This window comes from Lissotriton vulgaris, chromosome 4_1 (assembly GCF_964263255.1).
Source record: "Lissotriton vulgaris chromosome 4_1, aLisVul1.2, whole genome shotgun sequence".
Classification (NCBI taxonomy): Eukaryota; Metazoa; Chordata; class Amphibia; order Caudata; family Salamandridae; genus Lissotriton; species Lissotriton vulgaris.
Window position 1 is genome coordinate 1,753,950,284 of NC_141691.1, and position 21,735 is coordinate 1,753,972,018.

Genomic DNA, 21,735 nt, shown 5'->3' on the forward strand with positions numbered 1-21,735 from the left:
CCTGGAAAAGGGAGCAGAACTAGTCTTTCTTCCTCACTATGATCACAAGGGCCCATATGACATCCTTAATAGAGGTAATCTCATCCGTCTATTCAACTGTGTTCCAGCGCTGTCTGTGGTTACCTCCTCAGACCTTATATCGGTCAAGTTTTCCACAATACCAGGAAAAGGGGGCACAGAGGCCACCACTACATCGTGGTCCCAGGAATCCATTAAGAATGCAATTCTTAGGGAAGCCAATTTATTTGAAAATTGGGGCATCGAAATGTGGGTTCCTACTCATCAAAAATATCCCCACGTTTTCCTCCCCCGGGCCTCAGCGGAGCAGTTTACTAGCGTACTGAAGGGGTCCCGGGGCGCAACCCATGCTTGGCTCCCGGAAGCGTCGAAAGCGGATAATCTCTTAAACATCGCATGTCATAACAATCAACGTCTGATAAGCTGCAAATCTAATTGTCCTGCCTTCCACACAAAGGACACTCGCCATGGCTATCCTGCCCCTGAGCCTCCTTCTACCAACTCAGTCCAGCAGTGCTCTTCCTAACACGGGAGCCAGCTGGTTCAATTCTAAATTAACTATCACATCCTAGAATGTGGCCGGGCTAAAGTCAATTCTCGCCTCAAAATCAGCCGTGGATTTCCTGAACAAAAGCGACATCATATGTCTCCAGGAGACCTGGTCTCTCTCTCCATCGCCTCTGCTTGGCTATCACAAACTTTTTCAACCAGCCATCCAGGCCAACTCCCACGGAAGAACCTCTGGGGGCCTCTCTATTTTAATTAAGCACAGCTGTAAGATAACGGTCACACCTATTCCTCGGAACCTGACAACAGGGCAGACAGTACTTATCACCGGCCTCTCATGGTCAGGTAGGGCCCTTTCAATTCTCCTAATCAACTGTTACCATAACACAGCGAAAATCACAAAATCAACTGCAACTGATCTACTCGTAAAACATCTGGAAGATCTTCTACTGGAATTCGCATTTACGGAGGTACTGTTATTAGGAGACTTTAACATCAACTAACGGCCTCTTAGCAAGGAAAACCAAAGAGCAAGAAGCGATGACCATTTTTCTAACAACTTACAACCTCCGGTCAGCTCAGCAAATTAAACTGGAACAGCACCAGGGTGTTCATTTTTTGCCTACGTTTAGAAACATTTCAACTATTGATTATATTTTTCTATCACCGCTTCTGGGCAATAATCTGGCCAGGATGGAAATACTCGATCATATGGAGAGCGACCACAACCCCTTAACGGTAACAATGCATTTGCAAACGCCAGTTGCCGCTGAAATAACAGAAGTGGGGCAATCATTGCGGGCCGAACTCCACACCTTGGCTAGAAGAATTAAATGGGACTCACAAGGTTCTGTTAAGGTGGGAATTTGGCTTAAGGAAGAAATACCTAACTTCAGGCTTGAGGCCCCCACAGAGTCACATCATCTGTGGGATAATGCCATTGTTAAATTACAGGATCTCCTGGCAGGCCTCGTGGTTCAGTCTAGATCATCTGGGCCACGTCCGAAGCAAACGTACGACCCAGCACTGGCCTCCCAAAGAAAGACCCTCAGGAGGGCTGTGCGCCGGCACAAACTGATCGGAACTGTGAATACTGCTAATAACGTGGCATCGCTGCGAAAGACCTTCAAGAAATCTTTATGGGAAACCAAGAGACTAAAAGAACACACTGAGTGGCTAAAAATATTCGACCTGCTCAAGGGCAATAGCCAGTCCCAGTTTTGGAGTTATATGAACAAACTCCGTTCCACGAACAAGATGAGAGGAAACGCGGTTTGTGAAGAAGATTGGGCCCTGCACGTGTCCCAACTATACTGCAGTGATACCCCGGACCCCGTGGTGATTGAATTACGAGCTCGTGCTGAATCCACTCAAACAGAAACTTATGAGTTGACTACTTTAGTTGAGGTCTCTATGCATCTGCGAAACATGAAAAACGATGATGCTCCAGGGCCCAACGGTCTTCCAGCTGGGGTATTCAAATGTGCCCTGGAAGAGTGGGCGGACCTCTTGACTCCCCTATACAACAACGTGTATACGACATGCCAGCTACCAGACTCATGGTTAGGTTCGATTCTATGCCCCATATTCAAGAAAGGAGACCCCACGCATCCGGCTAATTACCGACTCATCGCACTGCTAGATCTTGAGGCAAAGGCATATGCACAATGTCTTCTTAGGGTACTTGAAAAATGGGTCGCAGACAATAACATAATACCATACTACTAAACGGGGTTTCGGGCATCGGCCTCCACAATAGACAATATCACCTTTATAGCCATCCTGAGTCAACAAGCAGCCAAAAAAAACATTTTCCACTTTATTGCTGTTTTATTGACTACAGTGCGGCATTCGATAAAGTGTCTCAGAATATCTTATGGAGGAAACTGAATAAGTGGGGGATTCCGCAGAGCCTCCTAGGAGCACTCATCTCCCTGCACAAGAACACATGGGTGCAAATCAAAACCGGCCCAAAGACAGTTTCTTCAAGAATTAGTGTTGATGACGGGCTAAAGCAAGGCTGCGTTCTTGCCCCTCTCTTGTTCAATCTTTATACAGCCGATTTCAGAACATTTCTAGAGAACAGCAATCTTCTCCCACCAAAACTGGGCCCTGCTAAAAAGTCCTTGCATATATTACAATATGCGGATGATATTGTAATAATGTACCAAGCCAAATCGGGTCTCCAACGAGCTTTAAGTACGCTCCATACATACAACATCGCTAATGCCCTGAAAATCAATTAGGCAAAGACTGAGGTACTGATATTTGGCAGATGTAAGAATAAGAAAAGTTTAAGGTGGAACATTGGACCTGCCAGGATCAATACAACCGTAAAATATAATTATCTGGGAGTCTGGTTCAACAAGACGTCTAGACCTGCAGCTCACCTAGCTGCCTTGCAAAAGAGAGCAGGAGCAATCACATACTCCCTGACCCGGTTGAACCTGTCCCTGAGCAGTCCCTCTGCAGAAGCCATTTTGAAGGTGATCAAAGCTACTCTTCATCCTGTCTTAACCTACGGGCATCAGGCCTTTCCCGGCGCATGTTCTGCCAGTCTTGATCTCGCCCAAATCTCCACCTATAAAAAAATCTTCCACCTTCCAAGCTTCATTCAGCGGGCAAGACTACGTTTGGAGCTGGGCCTACAAAGACAATCAATTTACTGCGAGGCCGATACCCTGAAATATTTTATAAGGTTAATAAAAGCCGGAGACAATACTTTAAAATCCCAGCTAAAAGAAACCTTTTCCAGTCCTGGCAACCCTTGGAACACTCAGATTGCAAAGGCCATAAGAGTGTTAGAGATGGACAACGCATCTCTTTTTTCAGACACTATTCCATACTCAGCCTGGAAAAATGCCATCAACAGGCAGGTCAAACTAATTTCCCATTGTATGCATCTGCACTCCGTAAAAACATCTACCATTCTGCTCCCCTTGAACTCTTCATATCTTCCCGGGAAACCGCAAGCCTATTTCCAGGAAAACTTAAACGCAGTGGCACGGAAGAACATAATGTTCATGCGACTTCTAGGCTTGCGTTCGACGGCTTTTAACAGATGGGCTCCATCAAGGGAGGGGGGGCCTGCAGACTGTGCAATTACCAATCTGAATCATGGCTGCATCTCCTGTGTTGTTGCCCGGCCCTAGCTGCCCCAAGAAAGTCTCTCTTAAAACCCTTGTACTTAAGATGGGGCATTAAGTCATGCTGGGAGGCTTCGGCCCTTTGTTTTGCCTCTACTGACACTCAGGTGCTCGCAAGGTCTGGAAAATTTGGGAGACTCTTGGACAATCTTCTGTTACCTTTTTCGACCCCCGCTCTCCCACTCCCTCCCCCTTAAAAACTCATTACAGATTTGTTCTCCCCAGTGGTTTAGCACCTTTCGGTTTTATCATCTTTTACTTTGGTCTAGCATAGCTAAATGTTTACACCGGCAAATATAAGACTGTTTTTCTTAGAAGCACAACGGACATTAAGCCTTGAGAGCTATTTCTCATCTTTGTGTTTCTTTCTTTTAAAACATGACAAATGTGTTAATGTTTATTTTTATAAATGTGCTAATGCTGTTTTTTATAGCAATGGTTTTACCCACATCGCTGCGGCGGCTTTTCCCGCTGTGTGCGTTTTTAAAAAACCTGCGTTACATGACAAGCTCAGCTCGTCATCAGCATACGAGCGCCGTAGCTGATGACGAGCTGAGCTCGTCATCAGCAACGAAGGGGTTAAGTAACTGTGCTAAATTAATAAAACTTCAAACTTCAAATTAGTAGTCATGTAGTGGGCTAGTGCTTAGGTGGTAACGAGGTACAGCGCTTTAATTTTCGGTGTTCTGATTTGATAACAATGGTATTATTTTGTTCACACCAGGATGAATCTGCAGTTTTCATTTTGTCTTATGAGAAGTTTTTTTTATCTAAACTCATGAATATGGGGGCTGAGTCAGAGCCTTTCCCAATGCTACTTGGGATGCTGCCCAATTTATTATTGATTTTGCTGCTCATTTGGGACTTAAAATATTTTTTGACTTTGCCTATTATTCTGTAATGCCCTATTACTAAGAGCCTTCGTGGAAATTATTTTAGGCATCTGCACTTAAAACCTTGGTATTGCACTCTTTGAATTGTTGTAATAAATGTTTAAAAAATGTCCAATTCCACCCAACAATTCACTTTTTGAATCTGTCCTTACTCAATGAACTGTATTTTTTATATGTTGAGTGGTGCCTTGTCTTGGGACACATTGCCTCAAGAAATAGAGGTTTAACACCGTCCACAACCCATCCACCATGAGCGTGTCGTTGAGAAGTCGTATTGGGGTGTAAGAATTTTGAAGTTCCCCACACTCCCAGTTTTTTGTTATTATTCCTGTTTGATAGCCACTTCTACTACTTGTGCAGGTTATTTTATCAGTCTCCCATTGTTAGTTATGCCATCTACGTCCCAGGTTATGGCACAGGTTTTTTCCTTCCACCATAGCGTGGCTGAACTATCGGTTAGTCATTTTGAGCTGTGCTTGCATTTTCCTATCTTTATTAAGGTCTGTCTGATAGGGCAGAGTGTGATTTTACGGTTGTTCTAATTTATCGTATTTGAAATGGAAGCAGTAGGTGCAATCACTTTGTAAAGTATGTCAAACTCTAACTCACTGAGGGTGGGTGTGTCTCCTGGGTGTTAGTACCTGTTCAGTGCTGGCATGTTGGTATGGGCGATAGCCCAATTTCAAGAGATGTGGGGAAATAAAAGTGCAGTCTGACCATAAGTGCGGATAGATCTGTGACCTGTGTTCAATGCTGGGTGTGAAAATCAGATCAACGATGTATCCTGCTGTGGGTGTGGGGCCGTTCACCACGGGAATGAGCATTATACCTTCTTGTTAGAATGTTTAATGCCAATTGATTGTCGTAATATTGACCCATTGATTGAAGACATTGATATTTTGGGTGCTGGGTTTGCAAATGTAATGTCAAATAAAGGATTATGTCCTAGATTTACTTGGTTTTATCCTGGCAGCTGATATAACAATGATGAAAGCCTTATTTTGAGTAATTGCACATTTTGCTACCAAAAGATGACTAACATGATGTATATTGTACCATAGAGGTCATATTGGAGGAATACACATGGGTGATATCCTGTCCTATTTTTTAGTCCATCTGTACCTGTAGTAGATGGCAGTAATGTATAGCTCCTTCAACACTCCAGTATCAAAAATGCCCTAAAAATATGCATGCTACTTCACTTTAGGGTGGCAACCTTTTAAGGGAATACTGCAAAGGACTGAAAAGACCAAGCTAAACATAGCAGTTAAAACGAAGATTTTCTTGTAATGTTAGAAGTTCTATGAAACAATGCTAAATAATGTGGAATGGCAGAAGCTAAATGTTTTATGTGTATGTAGTAAGGACATCAATGAAGCAAAACAAATAGTTACTAATTTGGACAGCTTTTATTTTGTCGCTGCTCCTGTGATGTCTCAGCTCTCGCGTGGAACCACAGCCCTTACCATACAAGACATTAACAATGAAAAACACAACGTAAGGATGCTTTGATATGCAGTGGACTAATGTTTTAGTAAGATCATACATGATGATTTATGCAATAATACTCTAATAGGAAAGCATTGTATAAATAGCTATGGAAGTACTGTACAACCAGCTGCAATAATGTTGGCAGAAATAGCCACTTAAAGTAACATGACCAACAACACTGACTTTAATGTACCAACTCTGGTTGGTTTTCTACAAAAGGAAGCACCCCACTGACATAATATGCAATGCCAAGCGAAAGGAGCGCAATTACAACGATTAGAAGCAGAACCCTCCAGAAGCCCAGATCCTCGACAAACTCTTGCCATGTTGTCCGAAAGCTGGAGAGGACCCCTTCGCCTTGCTGCAGGTTTGGGTTGAGCAGGGAATGGCTTTCCATAGCACTGCAAAGGAATGACAAGGAAAATCAAACAAAAAACATTGTGCAGTTTAATCAAAACTTGAGCTTGGCAAAGGCATTGCTGTTACAATCAACAAAACAATCAGTTTAATCACTGAGCTCATTGGCTGCAGGAAGAGTTATGCTTCTTGGCCAAAAACAGTAGAAAATTGATGTCTGATCCAGATAAACCGCAAACACGAATCTTTTGGATCAACAAGAGTATATTGCAAAAGAATATCTGAAGAAAATACACTAGATGATTAAATAAAAAGTCGGATCATAAATTTAAAAATAAATGTCTACGTCTTGTTCCTTTGTGCCCCCTTTGAGATCGATGAAGTACGGGAAGCAATAATGCAAATGAAATCAGGCAAAGCCCCTGCTTAGACGGACTCCACATCGAGTTCTATAAAACATATGTAGACCTATTAGGCCCTTATCCTTAAAGACGTGTATGAAGACGCCCTTGAGGCTGGAGCACTCCCCCCTTCCATGAGGGAAGCTCTCATCATTTCCCTTCTCAAACCTGGCAAACGTGCCACACAATGCGATTCCTACAGGCTGCTGTCTCTAATCAACTACAATACCAACATTTTAGCTAAAGTCATAGCTAATCGATTAAACCTGCTCCTGGGGAACTGGTTCTTCTAGACCAAGCGGGTTTTATTCCTGGACGGGCGACATCACACAACCTCTGCACCTTCTTTTCTATCCTCCATAATGTTGATCTTGATTTACCTTTGGCGGCGGTCTTCCTAGATGTCATGAAGGCGTTTGATTCAGTTGAATGGGACTACTTGTTGGGCATTATTCAACTGATGCGCTTCCCTCCACTGTTTCTCTCCTGCATCAGATTTCTATATCAACTCCCTACAGCCAAAGTTCTCATAAATGGTAACCTATCTGCCGCTTTCCCCATCACCAGAGGCACCAAGCAGGGGTGCCCACTCTCACCCCTGCTTTTCGCTATAGCGATAGAACCCCTGGCGACAAAACTACGCCAACACCATCAGGATAAGGATTTACGATGTCAAGTGCGCCAAATATTGCTGCCGCTTTATGCGGATGATATTACTCTATATGTCAGGAATCCGCAGGACAACATAAATCCCCTCTTAAGAGAGTTCATTGTATTTGGGAAACTTTCTGGGATTCAAATAAACTGGAGTAAGTTGTAGATATTCCCCCTTACCTCCGCGGCACAGCAGTTCTCCTTAGATTTCCCACTGGAGTGGTGTAACTCCGATATGCAGTATCTCGGAATCTGCGTCACCAGCGACAGGGAGGAATTGCTGCGCCTCAATTATGGCACTGCCTTGGATCGCATCACAGACAATGTTACCCGCTGGATCGCCCTACCTCTCTCTCTCTAGCCTCCTTGATTAAAATGGTGGCCCACAACTGTTGTATTTGTTCCTCAATATCCCTTATCATCCTGGGAGGCATTTTTTTAGGGCACTATGGTTGGAAATTATCAGGTTGGTATGGGGAGGCAAACAACCGCGGCTACAGTGGAACATCCTTACTAGACCTTACTCTCTAGGGGGGTTTGTCATCCCAAATGTTGAACTTTATTACTTATTAGCTCAAGCACACTACGCCTACTACTGGGTTTAATCCCCCAGCTATATGCCACAGGTTGCTTTGGAACACTGGTTAGCCGACCCTGTGCCCATGCAACATCTACGGGTCACATGGTATCCATATTATACCATATCATACACACGCTGCAGACTGTATCACCTTACCCATCTCATGCGCACTGTGACTTAGAGTTAGGACAAGAGCTCACTGACGACCAATGGACATACTGCTGCCAGCAAACACAACAAATCTCTGCAAGTAACAGACTGTACATTACGCATTTTAAATTCTTGCACTGTCTCTGTTACACCCCAGTCAAAATGCATAAGTATAAACTGAAAGACACAGACCGATGTGATAGGTGCAACGCCTCGGAGGCGGATTTCCTTCACTTGGCCTGGAGGTGCCCGGGGGTGCACGACTACTGGGAACAGGTTTTTACTGCTCTAGAGCAGATGACACTGCTATCACTCGAGCGCACTCCACTGGGCGCCTTACTGGAATACACTGCACTCATTGCCAAGCCGTACTGCCGGTATATCGCCACTGCCTTGCTAATGGCTAAAAGCTGCGTTGCCTGTAGATGGGGCAGGGGACGAGCGCCAAAGTGTAAGGACGGGCTCAGTGACCGACTTTACTGTCAAGAGCAATTGAGCAACTATGCTGAACTGCTCCCACTAGCTTCACGGCCCTGGACATTTGGGACCCTCACAGAACTTATCTCCTCACACACCCAGTGACCGCCCCTGTAATCGCCAAAGAGACGCTTGACGTTTAGGGATCCTATCATGCACACTACGCCTCAGGCTCCCTACATCACCACTCCCTCTACCCTTCCCTCTTTTTTAACTCACTATTCTGTGAGCTACACCCCGCAGGGCTTGCTCTAGTGTCTCCAGTGTCTTTGCTCTAATAAATGCTGTAGCCAACCCTCTTACCTCATGTGTAATAAAAAAAAGGATAGGACAAAGGAATGTGGTAGGTTATGTTCCATTCTTTTTTACAGCGCAAGGAAGTCAAATTACCAGGACATTATGGACTCTTAAAGCATCCTATTACGCTCTGGACTGCACCCGTAAGAGACAACTGACATTGGTATACTGATTCATTTGAGTGAGCTTCTGTATGATAAGAACTGTTACTGTGGTATCTCATGTTAATGAAAAACCAATTAAAAAAATGTCTATGTCTTACATTAAAGTAGTCATCAGGGACACTAGAGTATCTGAAACAATATTGTTTATTTCCTGATTTTTCTCCCTGTTTCTGTCAACTATGGGTTCTCTCTTTACCAGGATCTCGTTCTTAATCCCCCGGCTGTATTGTTTTGTACTGAAGATGCATTTATGTAGAGCTACAGGCCCTTGGCAAGGCGCTGAACAGCTGTTGCCAACTGGAAGCAAAGTACTCTGTGAGAGTGCTTTTGATCGAAAAGTGTGTATCCGTAATGTGGCCCCAAAGGTGTAGTGTTTTCATGTTGTGAGTAATGACCAGAATTGTGCTCTTATTGTATTTTGTCAATGTGCCTATGTGTGAATTAAGTAAAAAGGGGAGGGGGGGAGAGGGGGAGGGAGAGAGGGAGACGGTGAGAGGGAGGGGGTGATGGGGAGGGGGAGGGAGAAGAAGAGGGAGGGAGAGAGAGAGACTGGAGCCTTAAGCAAAAGGTGTTGTGTATAGATGGAGAGAAAACTGTGAGAGCAGCCGATGTGGAAGTGTTTAGGTGTTGTACGTGCATGGCAGAGAATACTCAAACCATGACACTAAAAACATAATACTATCCCTAGATATCGGGTGTAGGCAGTGCTTAATTTGAGCCGATGGTTGCTGGTGGGGCTATGGGCATTTCTGTTTGGGGATCGGTACTAACCTTTCCTCATCAGACTTTAACCAGGAGCAAGTCAAAGACAAACACACAAGGGGGAAAGAACGAGGAAGGAAGAGAATGAGAGAAAAACAGTAATAAATAAAGAAAGCAGGGACGAAAAAGTACCTGAAAGAGTGAGATAAAAGAGCAGAGTGCGTCTAGTGGTGTATGAAAATGCATTAGGTGGAATTAACACCATGTTGCCTGGGTATTTATCACTCCTGAAATTCAACAGGGTCGGCTGCGGGCTTCTCAACAAAACTTTGGGCTCCTGCACTTATTTTTTTAGGTAAAGCACGATCACCCCGCATCCGTGACCCCGCATGCTGTCACAACGCGGTCGTTATAACGACCGCGTTGTGACAGCGCATACCATTACTCCGCAAGTCGTTACAACAACTTGCGGAGGCGGGGAGAAGGTGTTGGATTTAAAATCCAAACCTTCCCCAAAGTCCGCACAGACTGGAGTTGGAATAGTACATTTTACTATTTCAACATCCAGCGCCCCCTCTCCGAAAGTCGTAACAACTTACGGAGTAATGGTATGCATTGTCACAAAGCAGTCGTTGTTACGACCGCGTTGTGACAGCATGCGGGATAATGGTATGCAGAGTGAAGAGGCATATTCATTCTTTTACAAATTAAACACGGAGTACATGATAAAAGTGGCAGAAAAGCCGCTATTGTGCATGCATTACGATACATATTATCAGGCAAGGGTGTATCATACAGTTTAAACCACAGAGATATTGGTATCGGATGTTCTCAGGTGAAGGAAGGGTACTCTTGGAGGGAGAAATCTTGCATCTACTATAACATATGCTTGGGAGTTCACAGTGGGGCAAGGGAGAAATAACCCAAGGTAATTGCCATTATGCACTCAACCAAGGCGTATGCTCTGAGAAGTCCACAAAGAACTGGAGAATAACAATCCATAGTCACAGTAAAGCAGACTATATACACTGATGCGACCAACAGGGAGTGACAGAGGAGAAACCATTATACGAGCAGCTGAATTGTATGCCTAAGGCGACACACCTGGTGTGCCCAGGGGCAAACTTTAGGAATGGGCGCAATACAACCAGTTGTACTACATGCTCCGATGAATCACCATGGAGCCACAGAGTTGAAACTATTATATAATCAGTGATTTGAGGTGTCCATCTACATGTGGCTGCGAGCAAAGCATAGGAATGGGTATTGAACAATAAGCTACTGCACCTGCTGAGGAAATCACACAAGAGCAACAGGGAACAATCCACAGAAACAGACATTATACACAGAGCCATTATACATGCTCTGATGGCTACACCAAGGAGCAACTGATAAACAACCACCCGCAGAATACGCAACAGTAGTCCACCTAGGAAAGGAAAGGAACATTACGGGTACTTTACAACACAACCTAGTAGATGCTCTAATCAACCACTGGTTTAACTTTGACAAAGACAGAACAGAATGCAAGCTACAGAGGCAACCTCGAAGAGAAGCAGAGATGTCTCTGCTGATTTCAGAGCATGGCGGACTGCTAGAAACGCATCAGGCAAATTCACTTTTCAGTCTAGACACGCTATGCTTTTTTAATATAGAATAATAAAGAGGAAAGCACTGGGCTGGCAGGGTACGCACAGGCTGATCCTCTGCTATTAGAGCTGGCCATACAGTAGCATTTCTCACTCGCTAATAGACATTGAAGATAAATTAAGTTGTAGTACCACAGTCCACAACTGAGGCTATAAACAAACTCAGTCATGGAATCAACTGCTGCGAACAAACTGTTTCCTCGTTGACTGGGGCTCTTAGCGGCAGAAAGGGACACCAAAGTGAGACACTCAACCCTGCACAGACATACCAAGTGGGTGTGTGCATTAACTAATACACATCAGAGCACCACAACAACATAAAACAGAACACTTCTGAATAAAATCTGTAACATTCACCCAAAACAACCAAGACAGGACAGCATATCAATATACGCGTTGTTTGCCAAATCCACCCAGGTAATACACACATCTACTAACAACTAAAAATGCATGCAAGTACCATGGCAAGATATCAGGCCAAAATTAACAGTTGTAACAACACATTGGTTTACCTACATAACGTCAACTATATTCATAGTGATGCTTACAAACTAAAATTCATAAACAATCAGACTTTGGTCTTTGATGGAATCCTCTACACCAGGGCGAGATATTAACAGACCCCCAATTGGCCAATATTAGCGCTCAGCAACTAAACACCAGCTTGTGCTGCGGTTCACCAGGGGGGGGGGGGGGGGGGGGGGGGATGGGCGCATGCAAAGGTAAAGAGGGCCACAAGCAGCCCCGGGCCGTATTTTGAGTATCACACACACACTGGCCCTCGACGTGCCTGGACTCCCAACTCCTGATGCAGCGCTCTTTACACTCTAAAATTGTTGTGCACAGGCAACAATGGACAACAGTAGACAACAGTTTAGGGGGCCTGTCCACTGACCCAAAGTGGTGGACTCACTACCTCATCTAACATAAGCTCACTAGCCTAAACTCACCTCCACATTATATGAATAGTGCCCAGGGGCGTACGTAACGCACACCCCTGCGGACCCTACGGTGAAGGGGTTCCCTGCAATCTTACAGGGGCCCTTCAGCCATTTAATGGGGCCCCATTTAGCTCAAGACCAATCGATATCTGTGAGATATAGGAGTTTAATGGGCCCCTCCTAACATTCTGTAGGGGTCCATCATTTTCCGTTACGCTATTGAGTGTGTACTGTCATTGTCTTAATTCTCCTCAGTCAGAACTTCCACATTTCAATGTAACCACTTTGCGGTGCAGGGCCTTGCGGATTGTGTCTGGACTTGAAAGGCTTTAGCTTTACTCCTTTTATTGTGCTCAGCTATGTCTTGTAGTCACTTTTGGACTGGAATGTTCATACTCCAGACCAGTGGTTCTGAACCTGTGGTCCGAGGACCACGAGGCCTACTCTGGGAGTCCGCAACTATTTAACAAAATTAAATAATATTAATAAATTAAAATAAAGTGCAAACAACATTGAAAATTTGAACACTTTTTCTATATTTTCTTGTGAATGAAACTAAATATTTTAATATCTGAGCATTTTTTTGGTTGTTAACGTGTTTTTGTATTTTTCTGTATTGTTTCGAGGTTCAAATTATAGAAATTGCTTAGGCCATGTGTCCCAAGCTTCCAGCAATGACTCAGTGGGGGTGTACAGAAGTCACATTGTTAAGAACCAGTGCTCTGGAGAACCAATTACTGTGCGCCTTGAACCATTTTCATATCTTATGGCATAAATAGAGATCCCCTCGGCGAGGATTCGTGCGCTCAATAAATGTATTTATTTATAACATGGTTTGATACCCTTTATTACACAATTACTTAGCCCCACTTTCATATTATTGACATTTTGTACAGCTTTGTGGGCATGAATTGCCCTACGTAAACTACTATTATTTTTTGTAGGTTTATCTCAATTATTTCATGCTCTGCTTCCTTTACTTCCATTACTATTAACGCTCCGAACTTTTTTCACCATATGCTTCAATTGTTATTGTAAAGCCTATAGAGCGTACTGTGAATGGAAGGTTGGAGTTTCTCGCTTTAGAAACAATATATTTAAATAATAAAAAAAGTCCCAAACAACGCAAATACATATGGGGACTCTTTAAAGACCGTAGGCCTATTTTACAGAATTGTCGTTTGTATACTGTTATATAAATCCATGGCGCGTAAGAGGGATACATACACAAAACAGTGAATGAGGAAAAAGTAGCAAACGGCTTGTCGGCTCGGCAGCAACGCTGGGACAAGCGCTTCTCAACGCAAAGTATTATGACGGCAATGCAGCTCACCAGACTCACACGTGTATGATGCATTAATGAGTTTTTCGAGTTCGATGCGTGTTTAGCACGCCCTCTAGTGCTTTCAACGAGGAAACATCGTTAACCAATAGTAAACAGCATTCACCCGCTTTACACAGACAACAAACAGGTCTGTCTAGATTTTTTTTAAAGCAGATTTAAACTACGAGCACTATGTTTGCATGAGCATGCAACAAAAATAAAACCTGTCAAAACATTTCAAATCTTAACAGGTACATTTGTTTCATTGTCAAATAATTAGCAAATGTCTTAATTGACGAAATCCTCAAAATCCGACCTTCAAATGTTTGCCGTCTAAGAGTGCTGGTAAAATGAAACAATTAACCAGGAACATTTAGCTTCGGCCCCCCACCACCCCAGTCAATACATTCTAAGCGCACCTTTATGGAGCCTTTCTTGATTATGGAACGAGTCAGGTAAGATGAAATTGAAATTGAATTTAAAATATTTATAAAGCGCACGACTACCAAGCGGTTTCTTGGCGCTGAGGATGCTAACATAGGACAGCGGAAGGGGCGAGCTACTAGTGTGGGAAGGCTTGGGCAAAGAGAAATGTTTTCAGAGCTTTCCGAAACTCCAGATAATTGGGGGAGGACCTGAGGAGTGGAGGGAGGGTGTTCCAAAAAGTGGGCCTCCTGACCTCTTCTTCTTGAAACGAGGGACAACCAAAAGAGATTGCGAAGAAGAGCGCAACTCTCTACTAGGAAGGTAGGCCTTGATCTCAGAAGAAATTAAGCCGGGGGCGGGGAACCCTGGCCTGGAATGTGATACAACCCATCTTAAACAGGGCATGTTCCCGGACAGGCAACCAGTGCAGAGCTTTGAGCAGGGGGGTGACATGATGAAACTTGGACAGATTGTAAGCAAGTCGGGCTGCCTGGCTCTGAACCAGTTGAAGTCTCCGAAGATTATATGCGGGGACGCCGGTATACAAGGCATTGCCATAGTCTAAACGGGAGATCACCATCGCAGACAGAATAAGTTTGAGTGCAGAAAAGGAGAAGAAACGTGACACCTTTCGGATAGTGTGGAGAGTGAGGAAACACGAGGAAACAACTGAACTAATCTGAGAGTGTAAGGTGAGGTGGGCATTAAGTTTTATCCCTAGGGTTTTGACCGAAAAGGAGGGGGTAGGAGGAGAACCCAGGGAGGGAGGCCAAAACAGAGAATTCCAGGGACTGGAGGAGCCACCCGTCAACGCCAGCTCGGTTTTGTCGGGGTTAAGTTTCAGATGGTTGTAGCTCATCCAGTCCCTGATGAAAAGCATAACAGATTGAAAATTATGAGTGGAATCTGGAGAAGAGGATAAATTAAAGACAAGCTGGAGGTCATCAGCGTAGTTGTAGATCGTAACTTCCATCTGCTGAAGAGCCAAAATAAGAGGGGAGATGTACAAATTAAACAGCAGAGGGGACAAAGAAGATCCTTGCGGGACTCCGCAGTGAACCTTTTGAGAGGGTGAAGAAAAGTTAGCCAGGTGGACGGCCTGAGTGCGATCCCTCAGAAAGGATGCCAGCCAAACCAAGGCGGTTCCCCTGATACCAACCGCCTCGACACGGGAGAAAAGGATGGAATGGTCCACCATGTCGAAGGCGGCGGACAAATCAAGAAGAACCAGAGCTTGGGGTTGGTTGGTGTCCATGCCCTCTCTGAGGTTGTCCATCACAGAGAGGACTACGAACTCTGTGGAGTGCGCCGGGCGAAAACCGGCCTGGCGAGAGGCTAGACAGCCATTCTCCTCCACAAAGACGCTAAGTGTTCTAGTAATATGACGTTCCAGTATTTTGCCTAGGTAAGGGAGAAGAGAGATGGGACGATAGTTTGCAAGTGAGGATGGGTCTGCACCGGGTTTTTTAGGATGGAAATAATGGTCGCAGATTTGTGAGATTGTGGGACAATGCCATCAGCGAGGGAGTTATTAAGAAAGGTGAGTGGGGGGAAGGGGCAGGCCAGATAAATTTGTTTTGCAGGGCAGATGTCGGATGGAGAGCCTGACTTTACCATTGAGAGGAGGGACAGAAACGATTCCTTTTTCAGAGGAGGAAAGTGGTCAAGGTGCGCCCGGGTAGAGGGAAGCTGTGTGTCCGAGAAGGAATGAGAGGGAGGGGAAATATTTGATTTAATAGCTATGATTTTCTCCAGAAAGTAACAGTTAAGTAAGTCACAGAGGGTCTGGGATGGGGAGGGTTTGAAGGTAACTCTGTCTGAGAAAGCCAAGTCCTGCACAATAGAAAAGATTTCTCTCGGCTGATTTTCGGCGAGCACAATTTTAGAAGAGAAGTACTCAGTCTTGGAAAGGAGAATGGACTTCTTATATTGGTTCAAAAGTGTGGTATATTGAGTTTTAAGTATGGGACAATAGGCACGTCGCCAAGCACGCTCCGCTTGCCGGAGGGCCAGCTTTTCCTCCTTAAGTGCGGCGTTGAACCACCTATTGGCGTCATAGTCGCGCCTGGCAGTAACTTGCCTGAGTGGGGCCACCTGATCACAGCCTCTGCTGAGCCAATTGTTTAGAGAGTCCACTTGGGAGTGAAAGGGGAGATCTTGAAGGTTGGGGCAAGAGGCGGAAAGGGAGGAACAGAGAGATGTCATGTCAACATGATTCCAATTTCGGGCCCAAGTGTTCCTGGGAAGAGGAGGTTTCTTGACAAGGCTAAGATGCAGGAAAAAGGAAACTAAGAAATGGTCAGACCAGACACATGGGGAGACCACAGGGGAGGAAACAGGACAGTTAAGCGACCAAACCTGGTCTAAAATGTGACCATGGATATGAGTAGGGGTGTGAACATGAGAGACAAAATTGAAGGAGCAAAGAGAATCCGAGAATTCTTTAGATGAGAGATCCTCAGCCGGGTCGGAGGGCCAAAAATTTAAATCGTCAAGCACCAGGATGGAGGAATTATTCACTGCCAGAGTGGCCAGCAGGTCCTGGATGGCAGGAAGGAAGTGCGGGGTAGGTTGTGGAGGACGATACATAAGCAAACAAGTGAGAGGTGGCGAGAAGGAGGCAGAGCGAACAACTAAATAGTCGACCGTTGCCATAGGAGGGGCTGATAATATCTGAAAATGAAGGCCGGCGAGGGCAATGAGGGCAACGCCGCCGCCAGCCTTGTCGACTGGTCGGTAGGCGCGGATACCGTAATAAGAAGAAGGGAGGGTAGCTAAGAGGGTTGGAAGGGAATCCGGACAGAACCAAGTCTCTGTGAGAAACAGTAGATCAGGTTTATGCATGTCGAGCAAAACATAAAGTTCATGGTAATGCTTGACCGCAGATCTAGTATTCAAAAGGAAAACGGAGATTGCAGCGGTCACTGAGGGTGGAAGGGACGGCTCTGTAGGGGTAAAGGGGGGAGGAACTGGGGCCAGAGAGTGGGGAGTGGAAGAAATCGGCGGAAGGCCGAGTTTGGAAATTTTGGCAATGGTGGAATCTGCCAAGGTCCACGGACCCTGTAACGATCGGAGCTGGGCTGACGAAAAAGTTAAAAATTGGGCAGAGTGAAGTGCCCCTAGCCCCGGCCAGGGACGGCCGCAGACGGGCTTGCCTTTGTCGCGCCGCCGGCGCGCCCGCTGCGCGCGTCCGCTTGGGGTGTCCCCCTTTAGAAGAATAGAGAGCGCGATGGCTGCTGCGCTCACCCGTGACCCACCACTGCCCCACCAAAAATGGAGCCCGCAACCCCGTCAGCCCTCCGGAACAAGCGGCACACAGCCGTGCCGGACCGGGGCTAGGGGAGCGGGAAGGCAGAAGCAGAAGGCAAGCAGCGGCGGAGGGTAAGGGAAATAAGCTAAAAATGAGTAATTAAAAATGCAAAAGTTAAAAGGTGAAGGCGAGCCCCTGCGCAACCAGCGTTCGCGAACCCACTGCCACTGGGTGTAAGAGTCCGCTGCGCGTGCGCATGGGGCGTCCCTTTTGAAGAATAGAGAGCGCGATAGCTGCTGCGCTCACCCGTGACCCACCACTGCCCCACCAAAGATGGAGCCCGCAACCCCGTCAGCCCTCCGGAACAAGCGGCACACAGCTGTGCCGGACCGGGGCTAGGGGAGCGGGAAGGCAGAAGCAGAAGGCAAGCAGCGGCGGAGGGTAAGGGAAATAAGGTAAAAATGAGTAATTAAAAATGCACAAGTTAAAAGGTGAAGGCGAGCCCCTGCGCAACCAGCGTTCGCGAACCCACTGCCACTGGGTGTAAGCGTCCGCTGCGCGTGTGCATGGGGCGTCCCTTTTGAAGAATAGCGAGTGCGATGGTTGCTGCGCTCACCCGTGACTCACCACTGCCCCACCAAAGATGGAGCCCGCAACCCCTTCAGCCCTCCGGAACAAGCGGCACACAGCCGTGCCGGACCGGGGCTAGGGGAGCGGGAAGGCAGAAGCAGAAGGCAAGCAGCGGTGGAGGGTAAGGGAAATAAGGTAAAAATGAGTAATTAAAAATGCACAAGTTAAAAGGTGAAGGCGAGCCCCTGCGCAACCAGCGTTCGCGAACCCACTGCCACTGGGTGTAAGATTCCACACATTAGTGCATAATCCAAATTACTGCCTCTTACAGCAGCATAATTCCCGTTCTTCCGTTATTCAAGTTTCCAAATTCACACACCTACAGAACACACAAAGTGTGGGACGCAGTCTGGATCACATCACTGCTGGCCTTGTCCTCCGTAGATAAGATCATGAAAAAGGGTAAATGGGGTGCAACTGGTCTAAAGTGCCTGTATTCACTTCTGAGGCACTCTGGTAATACAGAAGGGGCCGAAGTGCTTGTGCAACCTCTTGTGCAATATGGATCGCGCCTGGACAAGATGTGGACCCGCCTGATCACAAGGGGGCGCTCCCTCATTTATGTGGGGGTGTGCTCCCTGCCCATGAGTGAACACATAGCCACTTGGACCTTGCCCTATTACAGACATGGGTGCAATGGTAAAGAAGCGGTAAGGTGGTGCACTGAATACACACCACATCGAAGATGGCGCAAAGCATGGTTGCCGTGGTCCCTGGGACCTCAGAGGCATCCTCGTTGCAGTCTGGTTAAGTAACACATTGCACCCGCATGAATGGGCTTCTCTGCCTCAGGCGCAGTTTCAAACCAGAGTTTGCACCGGTGCTGTGACAGCACATTTTATTAGTGTAATCGGTTTACTGTTCCAGTCTGCTCAGGGTGTACTGAGTTAAGGGTGCACTGTGGCGAAAATCAAGGTAGCCAATTATCAAGGGAAGGGTAAAAGGACAGATTCTTTTTAGCAGGTTGAGCACCTACGCTCCTATGTGAACAGTAAATTATCAGACAGGTGCAGTTCCTACGACTGGAGGGTGACCCTAGCAAATTAGGTGGAATTCTTGTCCGAAGGACCCAGGGGAAGGAGAGATCCGATATATCAGATCAAAGGGCCCTCACACATCCGGTAGTGTCATGCTTCATCATAGGGCGCTCCTTGTTGGGTCAGCGCTGAAATGCCAGAGGGGCCCCTCAGTGGGGGCTATTTGGACTAGATCTTTTGATCTTATAGCTGTATGATGCGAGCAAGTAAGGGGGTGTAAGTGTAGGGTGGTGCACAGGTGGTAAAAAAAAAGTCTAAGGGACCCCCAGAAGATATTAATGGGGTGGTGGTTCCCTTGACATATTAAAAGCAGGGGAGCTATCGAGAGTGTCAATATACTGTGATACCTTCATTAAGTGTTAAGTGAGGTCAACACGTTTCATGCCTGGAAACCAGGAGCGTTAGTGGCATTTCATCAGGACAAAGTGAGAACCTACCTTACTAGGGAGTGGGGCCCTGAAAGTTCACATTGACCCCAACATGATTACATTATAAAATTCACTGAATAAATGCACCAGCAAATCTGGGCCAACGCATCCAGAAGTTGAAGGGATGAAGCCCCTTATGGGAGGTAGAAGACCAAATCTTACAGGAGGGGGAGCACTGGCGCTATAAACAATGCACCAGAGTAGGATTACGTTGACCTGCTACATCAGTGAATTTGAATTTGTTGCAGAATATTCAAGACATCAGAAATAAACTTCCTGATGTGAACTAATGTGAACTACAGTCTGCCACATGTGTAGGTGGAGTGGTGTGGCTCACTGGTTAGAGGCGGCAGACCCAGGAGCAGAGGACAGCCCGGGACCAGGGTTCAATTCCTGACGCGGCAGGGTCGTGGACCAGGGTCAGCGGACTCGATAATTCTCCCCTCGGTGCCTACTCTAACCAGGGATCACACTCGGCAACTCTGGGCATTAGCTTGCCTCATCTCCACAACGGCCCCCCACATACGCCGGGGATGCCTGGTTTCACCTTGGAGATACCCAGTAGGGACCATCTCACAGGGAAAGCCATTACGGGTTCCCCAGCGGTGTACTGTGCAGAGATACTCCTTCGGGAGTCGATTCTAGCGCATTACAAACCCACAATTAATTAATTAATTAATTAGGGAGTGGGGCCCTGAAAGTTCACATTGACCCCAACATGATTTCATTACAAAATTCACTGAATAAATGCATCAGCAAATCTGGGCCAACGCATCCAGAAGTTGAAGGGATGAAGCCCCTTATGGGAGGTAGAAGACCAAATCTTACAGGAGGGGGAGCACTGGTGCTATAAACAATGCACCAGAGTAGGATTACGTTGACCTGCTGCATTAGTGAATTTGAATTTGTTGCAGAATATTCAAGACATCAGAAATAAACTTCCTGATATGAACTAATGTGAACTACAGTCTGCCACATGTGTAGATAAAATTCTTAAAGCTGCTGACTCCCAAAGCAGGCACATTTAGTACGAGAAAAAATGATAGAAATCAAGTTTTCAGGACATCATATCCATTGAAGTTCTTTGGATAGAAAACACTCAAACTGTGATACTACAGCATTTGCCAGGTTCAAGGAAAAAAATAGGAAGGAGTCCTTCAATCACATTAAAAAACATTATGTGGCCAATTCGGTTCAGCAGACCCTCACTGACAAGATGCTTCTAGAGCAGAACAGTACATCCTAACCCTAGACCAAAAGGACTATATCAAAAAGAGTACAGCCATTCTGAAATTCTGTACACCAGGTACCAGCTTTCGTAGAGGAGCTGGATGCTGTGATTTCAACGATCCTACAGTGGAAACGACTGCTGTGGTTTGCTATGAGCCACCAACTGAGCCAACATCAATTGAAATGGTCCCCTTCAAGAAGCTGTGCAGTATAAAAATGATTCAGAAGAATATTTTGATATAAAGCGGAATAACAAGTCCTTCTACAATTCATCAATGTTGCAGATAGATTACAATTTGTTGGTTTGTGACAGACACTTTTTTCCTCTTTAGTCTTATGTTTGAATTGCTAGTGCAGAATTCTCTCTTCTTTTTTTAATTTTTTTTTATTTTATTTAAAACTTTTTATTAAAATATAAAAAAAGAATATACATGTTTGCATTTGTATATACAGTACATAATGTGATACGCTTCGCCTTTATGTTCTCCGAGAGAGAGAGAAGAAAAAGAAAGAAGAAAGAGAGGGGGGGGCTCTTAGTTGCGTGTCCTGGGCTGGGCATGCGTCAGCTGTGCGTCTAGGAGCTCCCACATCTCTTCTTTTGAGTTGTGTTCCTTTGAGAATTTCCCCGTTATGTTGTCTGCTCCTCTGAGAAAGGTGACCCAGTTCATCCATGTTTTAAAGTTAGCTTTGGCAGTGTTTTTCCAGTTCGTCAGGATTATTTTTAGGGCAGCTGTGAGCAGTAAGTCTAGTAGGTCTCTTTCTTCTTAGCTGTTTAGGTCTGCTGTCATGTGTTCTGTGGCCAGGCTTACAAAGCTGATTGTTAAGTCTTTGTTGAATATATCGTTCAGAAAGCTATTCACCTTCATCCAGAACTTCCTGACTTTGGTGCAATTGAAGATCAGGTGTTCTAGAGTTCCTTCCTCTTTCCCGCAGTTCCAGCAGCTGCCTGATTCTGTAATGCCAATTTTGTGGAGTCTTGCCGG

At 45.6% G+C, this 21,735-nt stretch overlaps 1 protein-coding gene across 2 annotated transcripts in view; it reads right to left on the reverse strand.

Annotated features, from left to right (window-relative positions):
- Positions 1-5,954: 5,954 nt before the first annotated feature.
- The window catches only part of ANKRD46 (ankyrin repeat domain 46), a 131,765-nt gene continuing 115,984 nt past the window's right edge, over positions 5,955-21,735 (reverse strand). For both annotated transcript variants that reach the window (XM_086966059.1, XM_086966058.1), the window contains one exon: positions 5,955-6,456. In XM_086966059.1, coding sequence (XP_086822185.1) covers positions 6,240-6,456 — 217 coding nt within the window. In that variant the 3' untranslated portion in view covers positions 5,955-6,239. The remainder of the gene's footprint in view (positions 6,457-21,735) is intronic.